This window comes from Puccinia triticina, chromosome 11A (assembly GCF_026914185.1).
Source record: "Puccinia triticina chromosome 11A, complete sequence".
NCBI classification, from domain to species: Eukaryota; Fungi; Basidiomycota; class Pucciniomycetes; order Pucciniales; family Pucciniaceae; genus Puccinia; species Puccinia triticina.
The window spans coordinates 4,314,080-4,326,256 of NC_070568.1; the positions used below are offsets into that span (position 1 = coordinate 4,314,080).

The 12,177-nt window shown below is 48.0% G+C and overlaps 1 protein-coding gene across 1 annotated transcript; it reads right to left on the reverse strand.

Moving 5' to 3' along the window:
* Positions 1-3,312: 3,312 nt before the first annotated feature.
* PtA15_11A409 (uncharacterized protein) lies at positions 3,313-7,396 on the reverse strand (the record flags this gene model as incomplete). Its single annotated transcript, XM_053161314.1, has 6 exons — positions 3,313-3,536; positions 3,617-3,804; positions 3,904-4,450; positions 4,557-6,988; positions 7,058-7,152; positions 7,232-7,396. 6 exons carry the CDS (start codon positions 7,394-7,396, stop codon positions 3,313-3,315), a joined length of 3,651 nt encoding a protein of 1,216 aa, XP_053025273.1.
* Positions 7,397-12,177: the final 4,781 nt, after the last annotated feature.

Genomic DNA, 12,177 nt, shown 5'->3' on the forward strand with positions numbered 1-12,177 from the left:
TGAACCTGGGAAGGTTCAGTAGCTGGTCCAGTGATGCGGAATTCAAGAAGTTTGTCAATAAGTTCCATCTGTCGGAACCTGACCGTGCCTTGGAAATTTGTTTGAAGGGCATTGAAAGCTTCGGTGCCAGTAGTGAAACGTTCCGTGATTGATTGTAACTCATTGTGGATCGTGACTTGGATAAGATAGAGGATGCTAGCATTTTCTTGAGTTTTGACTTTCACGTAATTTTCCGGGTTGTCAAAAAGGTTCTGGATGCTAAGTGTGAGGAAAAGTACTCTATTGAGGCTGCGTTTCCATTTCGAGAAGTTCAAACCGTCGGCGGCCAAAGGCTCAACATCCTGTTTGTAAATACCAGGTTGTTGAAGGAATTTGGTCTTGGGAGTCGCTTCCAAGGCCGATGTGGACATTGACAGTAGGTTGATGGTCTGGACGAGTGAATCACAAGATTTGGGCGATGGAGATCGTCCAGCAGATCCAGAATCAGACGAACTCGTGCTATGCGGTGATGGAGACAACGATTTGGAATCAGATCAATGGCGTGGACAAGTACTGATGGGCCAAAAAGGTTGACGTTTGTTTGTCGACTGTCCTTTCTTTTCCGGTTTTGCCCGAGGGGTAGGCCTGAGTGTCTTCAAGGGTGATGCTAATGCTTTGATGGGCGTATCCGGAGGGTTTTGTTGTGGGAGATTTTCATGCGAGGAAGGTCGGTTGTCAGTGGGGGAGGGAGGGAGTGGAGGTAGCGCTAAGAGTGCTTTATAGGCATTTGTTTGTTTAGGTCACTTTGTTTGAGTTGGCGGAGGAAGAGGACCTAGAAGTTCTGGTCGATTACGTCTGGTATTGACCATACACAAAAAGACTGGTGCCGAGTGCCGTGGTGCCGATAGCTAGCGTTGTTGGAGAGTAAGACTCTTAATCTGTTGTTGTCTGAATCCTTGGTTGTCATTGCTCCCCCTTGCCCACCTCTTGAACTATCCACACTCCAAATGTGGAGTTTGCACACCCCATCCCTCTACAGTAGCTTAGTGGTAAAGCAGGCACCTAGAGTTAGCCCAACCCAGGTTTGAGTCCTGGTGGAGCCATTTCTTTTCTGACCGATTTACAGTCTCGAGCTCAAAGAGCCAAGCGTACCTGCAGAGGAGAGGGCACACCAGCGGGTCTAGGAGAGCCTTAGAGCATCCAGATTCCGGGAGGATGTTAGATTATGAATCTGGCAACTCACACTTTGTAGCTTAGTGGTAAAGCAGGCACCTAGAGTTAGCCCAACCCGGGTTCAAGTCCTGGTGGAGCCATTTCTTTTCTGACAGTAATTTTGAAAACATTACAATTAAAAGAATTGCAACATCTAGAAGTTTGATGGCTAATTAGAAGGCTGTAATCTATGTACATTGAAAGATGGCATAATTTGTGTTGAAAGAAATAAAGGTTGAGAATTTTACCTAGAAGTGGGTTGAGTCCTTCTCTGGCTATGACAAGATTCTGGCTGGCTATCAAAGGCCAGCTGGGGCTGAGTGATGGTAATTGGTGAGAGAGAATAACTGCACATGGCATCAGCACCTGCATCACTTGCTGGAGTATACTTAGGAAAAGTCTATCTTACGCTTTGCTGTTTTTGTTTATAGACCTTCATGATTGGCAATGTGTTGGGACAGGCAGGCAGAAGTGCTGTGATCTGTGGTCAGTCACTCGCATCAGTTTTATGTACTGCTGTCTGTCCTAGGATTGGCTCTGCATACTGGGCTACTCACCTGTGGTCAATGCCAAGGTTATTTGCTGTCTAAGGCTGGAGCTGTTGAGGCCTGGGTGAGCTTTGGTACTGTGAGTTCTGTAGAGTTTCACATCTATCAGTAGACATGGCCATTTTGCACCCGCTGGCGGGTACCTGCCGCCTTTCAGGATGCAACTGTGTGCCCTGGGAGGTACCCAGGGCTGTTGTGGAGTGAATTCCTTGAATTTTTACTGGGATTGAACATCCCACACCGCCATGGGTACCTGCAAGGGCACACAGTTGCCTTGTGAAAGGTGGCAGGTACCCACCAGCGGGTGCAAAATCACCATCTCTATCTATCAGTAAAGATTCCTTCAGCTGAACCTGGACCAGCAAGTAACACTTACCTTGAAGGTTGTTTGCAGTGTGTGGTCTTGTTTGGCTCCTTGTTGAGTGATGTGGCTGTTAGGGACGGTGGAGTCAGCTGTTAGCTTTATCCATCTGTCTGAGCAACATGCATATGCATGTGCCTGGGGAGTGGTTACTAACCTGTCTCCTTAGATGGGTGAGGTTTCATCCTTAACCCTCTTTGCCTTTATGGGGCAGGGTTCAAGTCCAGATCCTCACAACAAAAGGCCATACAAGGGGAGCAATTGAAAATCTAACAAAATATTAGGCAGAGAAAGGATCTCTGTTTCCACGTAATACACCAGGGAAGATTTTGATGCACTACCAGGGGAGATTTTGACGCACTCTCCAGAGAGTGCCATAGTATACCCTTTTTGGTAACTGTGCTGGATGCCTTTGGTGAAAGTAGTGTAAGAAGTCATGAACAATGCTGGAACTCATCCACAACTGACCTGAAACTGATCCTGGATTCATCCATAAATCATCCAGAAGTCATGCAGAAGTCAACTGGAACTCAACTGGAATACAGTTGAAATCACTGGAGGATTTCCCGTCGCAATCTGGGAGCAATCTGAGAGCCTCCCAGAGTCTCAAAGGCTAAATTTCCCTGCAAAATTTGGCTCAGATCTGGGTCTGGAATGGGTTCCCAGATTGACGGGAAGTCCTCCACTGACACAATGGCCACAATCAAATCATAAAACAGCAACATGTTTGCCGGGGCCATCTCTATCAGAAAGCCATTAAAGCCCCAGCTAGTCCTTGCACATAGAGAAATTGATCCACAGAAATTCACCATAAATGATTAATCATGGGTCTTTGAGTAACTATCATTTCATTATAGGTTGTAATCAAGTTATCCTTAGAGAATGAAATGGTTCTAAACAACATTGCACAAGGTCCTGTAACAATTCCACCTCACTTCTGACACACTTCCCATTGACTTCTGAAGAATTTATCAATCATTTCCTAATCCACATCTGACTCACATTCAACCCACAAAAACATGAGGTTAGACTCTGGCACTCTCTGGAGAGTGCATCAAAGTCTCTCCTGGTGATACATGCCACATGAAAAAGACAAAATACACAAAAATGCTGTGAGAAGATTAAGCCCAGACTAGATACAGAACCTTGATGTTTAAGACCAAAACAAAATTAGCTCTTGAGCAGATGACACTCCTCTAAAAAAGGAGCAACTCATTCTTCAGGAACCCAGACTCTATCCAGCAACCCATTAGCTAAGACAAGCACTCCAAACTTAACGCCACGATACAACTCATCATCAACACCACAATGATTGTGATTATCATGATCATTGGATGGATCCTGGTCCGGATTTGTGGTGCTCTGCGGGGTGTTGTTCTTGGCCTTGGTGATAGAGGCTGGGAAGACAAGATGAGGGCAAATCGGCTTAAAAATACCTGAAAGAAAAGAACTCAAATCGTGAATCAATTTCTTTCTTTATGAAAATAAAAGTCAAGTAAGGGGGAAGGAGACAAACAAGAAAGACATCCATGGACGCAAGAACATTGCTCCAAGAAGGATAAGATCTGCGTCAAGACTTCTTCGACATTCGTCGCCAAGTCTTTCAACCCAGAAACATCATCATCACTGGTGCCAACATCATTGTATGAGCAATTGACGATCGATCGGTCCAAGTTTTTCTTCGGGTCCTCGTAGATCATGAGTCTTGCGATTTTTTGAGAAATTTGATCAAGGATTATCGGATGAGTTTTTTTGGAGAAGTGCATAGATTGGGAAAAAAGACAGAGAGAGGAGAGAGCGTACCGGTCGATCAGCTTGATCTCTTCGTGACTTGCTGTTTCTCCCCATGGTCCCCCGTTATGAAATCCGCGCTGGGAGTCGGTTTTCGGCGAGGAAGACTTGAAGAGTGGGCAGCTGGTTTTCAAGGTATGGGGCTGCTGAGGACCCCGAAATCTTGCTGACTCCGTCTTATGACTAGGATCCTGCGGATCTTGATCTGAGAGTTTCTTATTATTACTGCTGAATTTGAGATAGAGGATAAGATGTTCGAGTAAATGGATGACGAGGTTGATTTTGGGATAGTAGGACGAGGGCAACAGAAGGTCTGTGCTGCTTTCGTCTGAAGGATGGGGAAGGGAGGCGGAGTGAGGAGGCTTAAAGATGGAGACCAAGGACTGGATGATCGCGGTGGGGAGATCGATCCAGACCCCGACAGTCTTAGTCGACAAGACATTCGTCACCGTCCCATCCTCCCCTGTGTTTCCTACAGCGGCCGGCAGCTCGATCCGGTCCAGAACCTTCGCCCGGTTCTTCGCATCCAGCTTCAAGTAACCTGTAATCCTCGTCGTAACTGGCCCAACCAAAGAAAAAAGACCCAATCCACTCAGTAATCATGTCCTCCGTCTCGGATCTCGAAGAACAAGATTAGAAGGTATGGTTAAGGAGAAGGAGCTGACTTAGAATGTTTCCGTAGAATACGAAGTTAGAAGAATCGGGAAGGATGGGAAAGTTTCGAAAGACCTTGTCAGGAAGGATGAGGGTGTTGACGATAGGTTGAGTGAGGAAGTGAACAGCGGCGGCCCGGACGGAGATGGAGCGAAGGGGATGATTAAGATCGACGACAAGGAGGGAAGAGCCTTGATGCAAGAAGATGGCACCTTCGAAACACTCGAAGAGTACCCGATCTCTCTCAATCTCTTCGAGGATTTTAGGACGGTTGGGAACTGAAATGTCGATGATAGTGTAGCTCTCCGAGCTCCCATCGAGGCCGGTGTTGGAATTCAGGCCTCTGATCGAAACCAGTTGGGAGGGGTTGGATTGGCGGGTGTGGAAGAAGCCCTGGTCGTCTCGGGCGAGATGTTCGAGACACAGATCGGGCAACTTGGGCCCGAAAAACTTGGTGTCTTCGGCCGGCACGACGGGGATCTCGTAGGCGGCACAGTGGAGATGGGCGAGCAGGAGGCGAGGGTTGTGTAGGTCGAGGGAGACGGAGGTGCCTTGGGCGTCGAAGAGCTCCTCCGGGTGGTTCGCAAAGTGTTGGTCCAAGCCACGCTGTTCGAGCACCAACATCGCCAGCGAATCCTTGCTTCGTCGGCCCGCTCGGCCGGCTTGCTGGATCAGTCCCGAGAGCGAATGGGGGAAGCCGAGACTGATCACCGCATCTAATCCGCCGATATCGATCCCCAGCTCCAGGGCTGTCGTGGCGACGATCCCAAGCAGCTCGCCGCTGAACATCTCCGACTCGATCAGGCGGCGCTCCTGGGCAGTGTAGCCGCCCCGATACGCACGCACCCGACCCTTCAGCTCCCTCCGTCCACTCTCCACGAGATCCTCCTGGACCTGCTTCATCAACAACTCGCACGTCCTCCGAATCCGACAAAAGACGATCGTCCGGACGCCGCGTTCGAGCAGTAACCGGAACACCCGCGAGGTCTCGACAATCGCGCTCACCCGGCCCGCGCCAGGATCCCGACTATCGACCAGCGGCGGGTTCCAGATCACGTGCCGTTTGGCTCCCGATGGCGCCCCGTCCTCAGAGACCAGCGAGACCTGATTGAAGCCAAACAGGCTCTTCATATGCGCCTCCGGATTGGTCGTCGTGGCCGAGCAGCTGATGAACCGCACCTCCTCGTTCCCCACCGCCTCACACACCCGTCTCAATCGCCGCATGATCATCGCCACATGCGCACCGAATATTCCCGCATAGATGTGCAGCTCATCGACGACTACAAAACGTAGGTTCTGGAAGAATCGTCGCCAGTGTTCTTCGTTCGGAAGGATCGCCCAATGGAGCATGTCCGGGTTCGTGAAGATCACGTTGGCATGCTTCCGGATCCCTGCTCGATCGTCCGAGGGCGTATCTCCATCGTAGGTCTCTACCCGGACGAGTCGGGAGAGCGGCTGGCCGTAACTGAGGATGAGCTGATCGAGCGAGCGTTTCTGGTCCTGTGCCAATGCCTTGGTAGGAAAGATGTAGAGGCCGCAGTTGGTATGGCTCTTTTCGAGCGCCTGAAGCATGGGGATTTGGTATATCAATGATTTCCCACTCGAGGTGCTGGTGGTGACGATGACATTCGAGCGCTCTGCGAGCAGGTCGATCGCCCTTGCCTGGTGGGAGTACAGCCGGGTAATGCCCTTGGTGGACTGTAAGGCCTCAATGATCTGTGGAGAGAGCTGGGAGCGTTCGAGATCTTGGAAACACGCCTGACGGGCGGGTGTCACATATTCGCCGTTCTCGACAATCTGGCCACGGAAATTCGGGCTGGCCTTGAGCTGCTCCAGCACGCTCTCGATCGTCGGTACTTCAGAGGAGGAGGATCCTAAGTTGGGCGGGAGCTTGGAGATGTTTGGGTCGGCTTCCGTGCTCTCCCGCCTGAGCGGATTGTTTGAGATGGCGCATTCGATCAGCAGCTGGGCCGGATCGACCGGCGGATCTTCGGCTGCACAGGCCTCCAGAAGCTCCTCGACGGCTTCTTTGAACTGGAGGTTCCGTTTCTCGACCATCTTGATCATCATCTTAGGCGAGTAGCTGGGCGTGAGCAAGTCTTGTGCCGTCAGGGTATCCTGGGTGGGGCGGGTTGAGGGATCTGATTGGCTCTTCAGACGCGCGTGCTGGCTCGGAAGCTTTCGCGCATGTTTTTGGGCCGTCTTGAGCTCTCCATCAAGGAATTGGAAAAGCAGGACCTGTGCCGCTTCTTCCTCGGAAATCGCGTGGCCAGATCGCGAAGGTTGGGGATCATAGATGTTCAGATTCTTGGTGTTACGCTGCTGTTTGCTCGGTGCAGAGATTTCGTCGAGCGCGCCTAGCGTGTCTTTATCCACATAGGTGAAGCGGATAAGGTCGGGTAGGAGAGTTTTGATCTGAGCGACCGATTCAAGTTCCAGTGGGCTAATCAGACAGGGAGAAAATTGGAAGTTAGTATGAGTTAACATATTAATAGAGTAGATAATGACAGACCACTTGATGAGACCTTCGACGCTTGACCTCATGTTTTCGATGGTCGTATGGAGATGTTTGCGGGTGGAGCAAAAGGTGAAGACGGTGTTGAGGGCCTGCCATCCGATTGCGCAAGGTTAGACACACAGATTTCCGAGGGTTAATCGGGAAGCAGGACCGAATTAAGAAGCTTACTTGATAGACCGGTTGCAGCTGCTGGAAGAATGGGGGCCATGCTCTCTGGGCGTTGCCTGCTGGCGAGTCGGTTCTCTTTCGGCGCTTTGTTCGATGGCCAGCTGGGGGCGAAGCGCTTCCCTCAGGAGGTGGATTGTTGCGGTTGAGTTTTTTCCGTGGGGGCATCGTCGGAATGGCAGGATGCAAACTCTCACTCAACCCCCCGCTTCCGCCACTTGAGCCGCAGGAAAATCACCACAGCTATGCCAAAAAATCCAGAGCATCCACCATTAAGGCTTGATGATGGTTGGGCCGTCGGCCACTGCCCCCGCCGGCAAGACCCAAACATGAAGAGCTCTGACCGGGTCGGCAGGCTTTCCCAACACGCCTCGTCACAAAAAATGCTTGAAATTACAGTTCAAATTCTTGAGACAATTCTTTTTCGGCTGCAATGCTCCCGTCCTCGCCACTCGGAGCCGAAAAATCCACGTTCCTCCCTTGGAGAGTAGAAACCCCCAAACTCGGCATCGGCTCCTCAATCAGCCTCTCGGAACCTATTGGAATGGACAATGTAGCATGAGCTAGCATGAGCTGCATGAGCCCCAGAGAAGGATATACGTCTTGAGTGTGTTGAGACTTGTAACAAGTCTCACGAGCAATGTTCTCAGACCTCCCTGAAATAGAATGAACAATCAAGCTGACCTCAATACCTCAAGAATTTCCAGCAGCAGTCTTTCCAGCGAGTGAAGAAAGAGGGATATTCACCATATTCGCAATCATCGACAACACTTGCACCGGCATCTCTCGTTTACCTTTTCCGCTAGACATTCTTCTTCCCACAGATCTCCTGTCCAACGTTTCAATCATCCCTGCCGATATCCATTCGAATCGGCCATTTGGGTTATCGCAGGTGTGCAGTCTGTGCTGGTGGATGCTTCTTGCCGGGTCCTGCAAGCTAATTGGTCGAAGCATGAAATCTTACCAATAGGTACAATCCCTCTGCAAATTCTGCCGCATATTCCAACGTCTTCCAGTAAAGGACAACAAAAACGCTTCACCTTTTCGCAATGGCTACTTGGTTATTATTCCTGATGGTTAAGCGCTCTTTGTTTCATTAAGGCCCGGGGTGATAATTCTCAGGACTTGCCACTGATGAGTAAATATTTAGCTTCTTGGGCATAGCTTACAAATGGATACTGTAATAGAAATCGGACAGCATTCAGACTTGGGACGCGCTCGAGAGACCGCGAGTCACTCCAACCCATTTGCAGCCCACTCAAATCAAGTCAATGTCAATTCGCCTGAAGAGCCAGCCCCCAACGTGAGTGCATGTGATTCAGAGGATCAAGCCTTAACTTACAAGCTTCCTACGAGCTAATTTTTTATCTGGGGACGTGAGCAGCCCGAGTTATGTTTGCAAATTGGTGAAGATGACAAAGCAACTAGGCCGACAGACCCCGAAACTGCCAGTCAAGCTGATCCGGCAGGCTCTAGTGTTGGAGTACGGAAGTATAGAACTATCGAGTGTCCGATTTGCCTAGAATCTTGCTCAGAAAATGAAGGCAGCGGCTTGACACAGGTTGCAGGATGCTTGCATGAATTTTGCACTGCGTGTCTGAAGACATGGATCACCGAAAGTCCTACTTGTCCAACTTGCCGAGGACATGTTCATTTGCCGCAAACTGACGTTCCAACAAGCACTGACCAGACGGCGCCAATCAGAGTAGAAATCGGCGTAGAAGTCACTGAGCCAGTTCAGGCACGCAGGGCTCAGGCTCCGGTGGCAGCATCCACTGAACGACTACCAACAATCAATGTATTACACTTACAATCTCAAGCAGTAGCACGGCGCAATTTACTCGATCGACAATTAGCCCAACGGAATGCAAATCGGCAAAATTGGGCGATGGCTTTTGGTTTTTCGTGTGCCGTCGTGGCAACGTACTTCCTGGTCGAATATGTTGGGTATTTAACACAGTAAGCTCTCCTGTTGGGCTCGCCTGCGGCATCTCAGTCTTCGTCAACTTTCGATAACTTGAAATGCTTCTGACACACCTCTTTCAACACCAGTAACAAACATTTGTACCACCCAGGAACTTGAAGTTAGCAGTAGAAATTTCTATTATCCTCTCCCTATACAGCGATAATTGTTGAGATGGAAGCCTTCAAAACAGCTGGAAGCATACAAAACAGCAGACCGCTTGCATCCAATTGTCCAGGCAATCCAAGATTGACAGGGTCTCCAAATTTTATATATGTCTTCAGATGCAACAAATCACGAGTTTGTGTTTTTCTGCGTACTCAGCTTTGGTCTAAGCAGAAAAATGTTTTGATTGTATTATTGGAATAATTTGTAGAATTCGGTTCTTTCTCAACATGTGTTTCTATACTCGATTTCCAAAATCACAAATGCATCTGACACCAAGCTTATATGAGAGGAGGCATTGCGGGTTGGATTGAATAAAAAAAAGTCCGCTAAAGTAGCATATATTCCAGGTGGTAGAAACACCCTCTCAAACAATGGAGAAGTAAAAAAAAAGACTGTATAAGGATTTCAAGAACCTGCCACTCTTGGCTTTTCTGAGAATTGGAAAAATTATATGCCAGTTGTCTGGTACTTTGTGCGAACTTCCACATCAACAATTCTGTCTGAATTATCATAGGGGAGAGATAAGAGTTATAGATACTGCTTGGAAACTCATTTTTGGTTAAAGAATTTCCAGAACTGGTTTTGAAAGAGGTGTGTCAAAGTCAGACGCATTTCAAGTTAATAAAAGTTGATCAAAGCTGAGATGCATTAGGTTCAATCGAAGTAGAGAACTCAACGGGTTAGAAACTCAATCCACGTCAACAAGGAAAGGCCTATGAGCAAAATCTTGAAACCGCTGATAAATAGTTCCCGTGGTTTTTGCCAATACGCCACGGCTTGATTGAACGTTCCTACTTCTTGAGCCAGTGATTGCGATGCCTCAACTCGAGAATTGCGTGCTACGGGAGTTGGAGGTTGAAATTCTACTGCGATTGATGCCACACGGCGAGCACTGAGTGACTCTTGCGCCTCAGGATCGGGCACTCGGCATAGTGGACAGGTATCGTGTTCTTCGAACCATTTATCAACACATTTAGTGCCAAAGACATGCTTGCATGCTTGGAGTCGTTTTAAGCCAGTTGTGTGAACTGCATGGCAAACTGGACACCATGTTGGAGGAATGTGAATCATGTGGAGGGCTTCACCGCTAGAGCTTGCGATACTGGTGGGTGACCGTGTGTGACTCGAAGTTTTCGGGGCTTTCCTTCTGGCTTTTTGTTCACCAATTGGCCAATTCACCACGAGCTGCTCACCTCGCCATATGGAAAATGATTTTAGCTTGCAGAAACCTCCGAATTTGCGGCTCAATCTTGTAAAAAAAAGTACTCACATGAGGGGACTGAGGCAAATTCATGTTGACTTGATCTGGGTGGTGTCCAACTATGTTCCAGTGACTACCGGGCTCTCGAGCGTGTCCAAGGTCTGCGAATTCTATTGAAATGGCCATTTGTAAACTATGCCCAACAAGCTGAGGATTCAAATGTTAGTGCTAGGATTTGAGGAATATGATCCCGTGCCATAATGAAATAAAGAGTGCTCAACTATCAGGTATATTAGCCACCCAGCCATTGCGGAAATAAGAACAGTTTTTATTCTCAAGGACGCAATAAAGTCAAGGAGGATTTCAGACTGTTGAAGTAAAGTTTAAAAACAGGTTTTATTGTACGATGTTGTAATGTTTGGTAGAGTTCACAGATGGATTGTACCTTTTGATAAGTTTTTAAGACTTGACTGTTTGCTGCACTCAACGTGAATTGTCCACCAGCACACCTGAAATACCAAGAGTGTTCAAGCCGAAAAATATATGTTGATAGGGATGAGGGTCACGATAGACAGGATTTCTGCAGAGAAAACGATGTATAAAGAAAAAGATAAACGAGAAGTGATCTTTTAAGGCAAAGTGTTGTCGATTTCGTTGATTGATTGTTAGAACGGAATTCGGCTGAAAACTTGGCCCTGATAGTTTTTCTTCACTTCTTGGGCAGCATTGGAAATGATATCTATCTAGGCCCTCATTGAGATCGCTTCTGAAGAACTTTTCAACTTCGAATCAATATTTATTTAAGATCCTCAAACAGGAGATACGCCCGGCTCCCCCCAGGAATGTGACTACATAGCAGCAGTGCCTGCAGAGAAGGATACAGGTCTTCAGGCGCGTTGGAACCCGTATCAAGTCTTAGTTATTCCTCATTTTCGAGCTTCAAACCGTCTTCGGAGGAGATAACTTCAGGCGTCTTTGAAAAAGAAAATGTTAGAATCTCTTTTTCAAGAAGTTCCATCTCAAGGAGGTGCCCAGAACCATTACCGCTGCCAAAAAAGTGAAGAAACCCTAGTAAGTACGGTTAACTTCACCACTTTCCATCCCAGTCATCAAACAACCGAATTATCGACAACGCTTAAACTATCATCTCTCGTTTGTATTTTTCTCTCTATATTTTTTTCTCCATAGATCTCCCATTTATCTTGTTCTTCATCCCTAGTAAAAATTTGTCCGGCTCGACCACTCTGGTTGGCACCGGTGTGTTGCGTGTGCTAGCGGATGATTCGCGTCAACCACAAAAAACTAAAGTCAAATCATGAAACATTTTCTACAGGTGCAATCACTCTGCGAATTCTACCGAATATCGCAACGTTTTGCGATACACGCTGCTTAAATTTTTACGTCCTTGGAAATAAAAAAACTTCGTATTTCGTAATGGCTAGGTGGCTATTATTGCTGATGGTTAAGCGCTCTTTGTTTCATTATAGCTCGGGATAATGATCCTCGAATCTTAGCACTAATGTTTGGATCCTTGGCTTGTTGGGCACAGCTTACAAATGGACACTGTGATAGAAATGGGACAGTATTCAGACCCGGGACACGCCCGAGAGCCCGCTA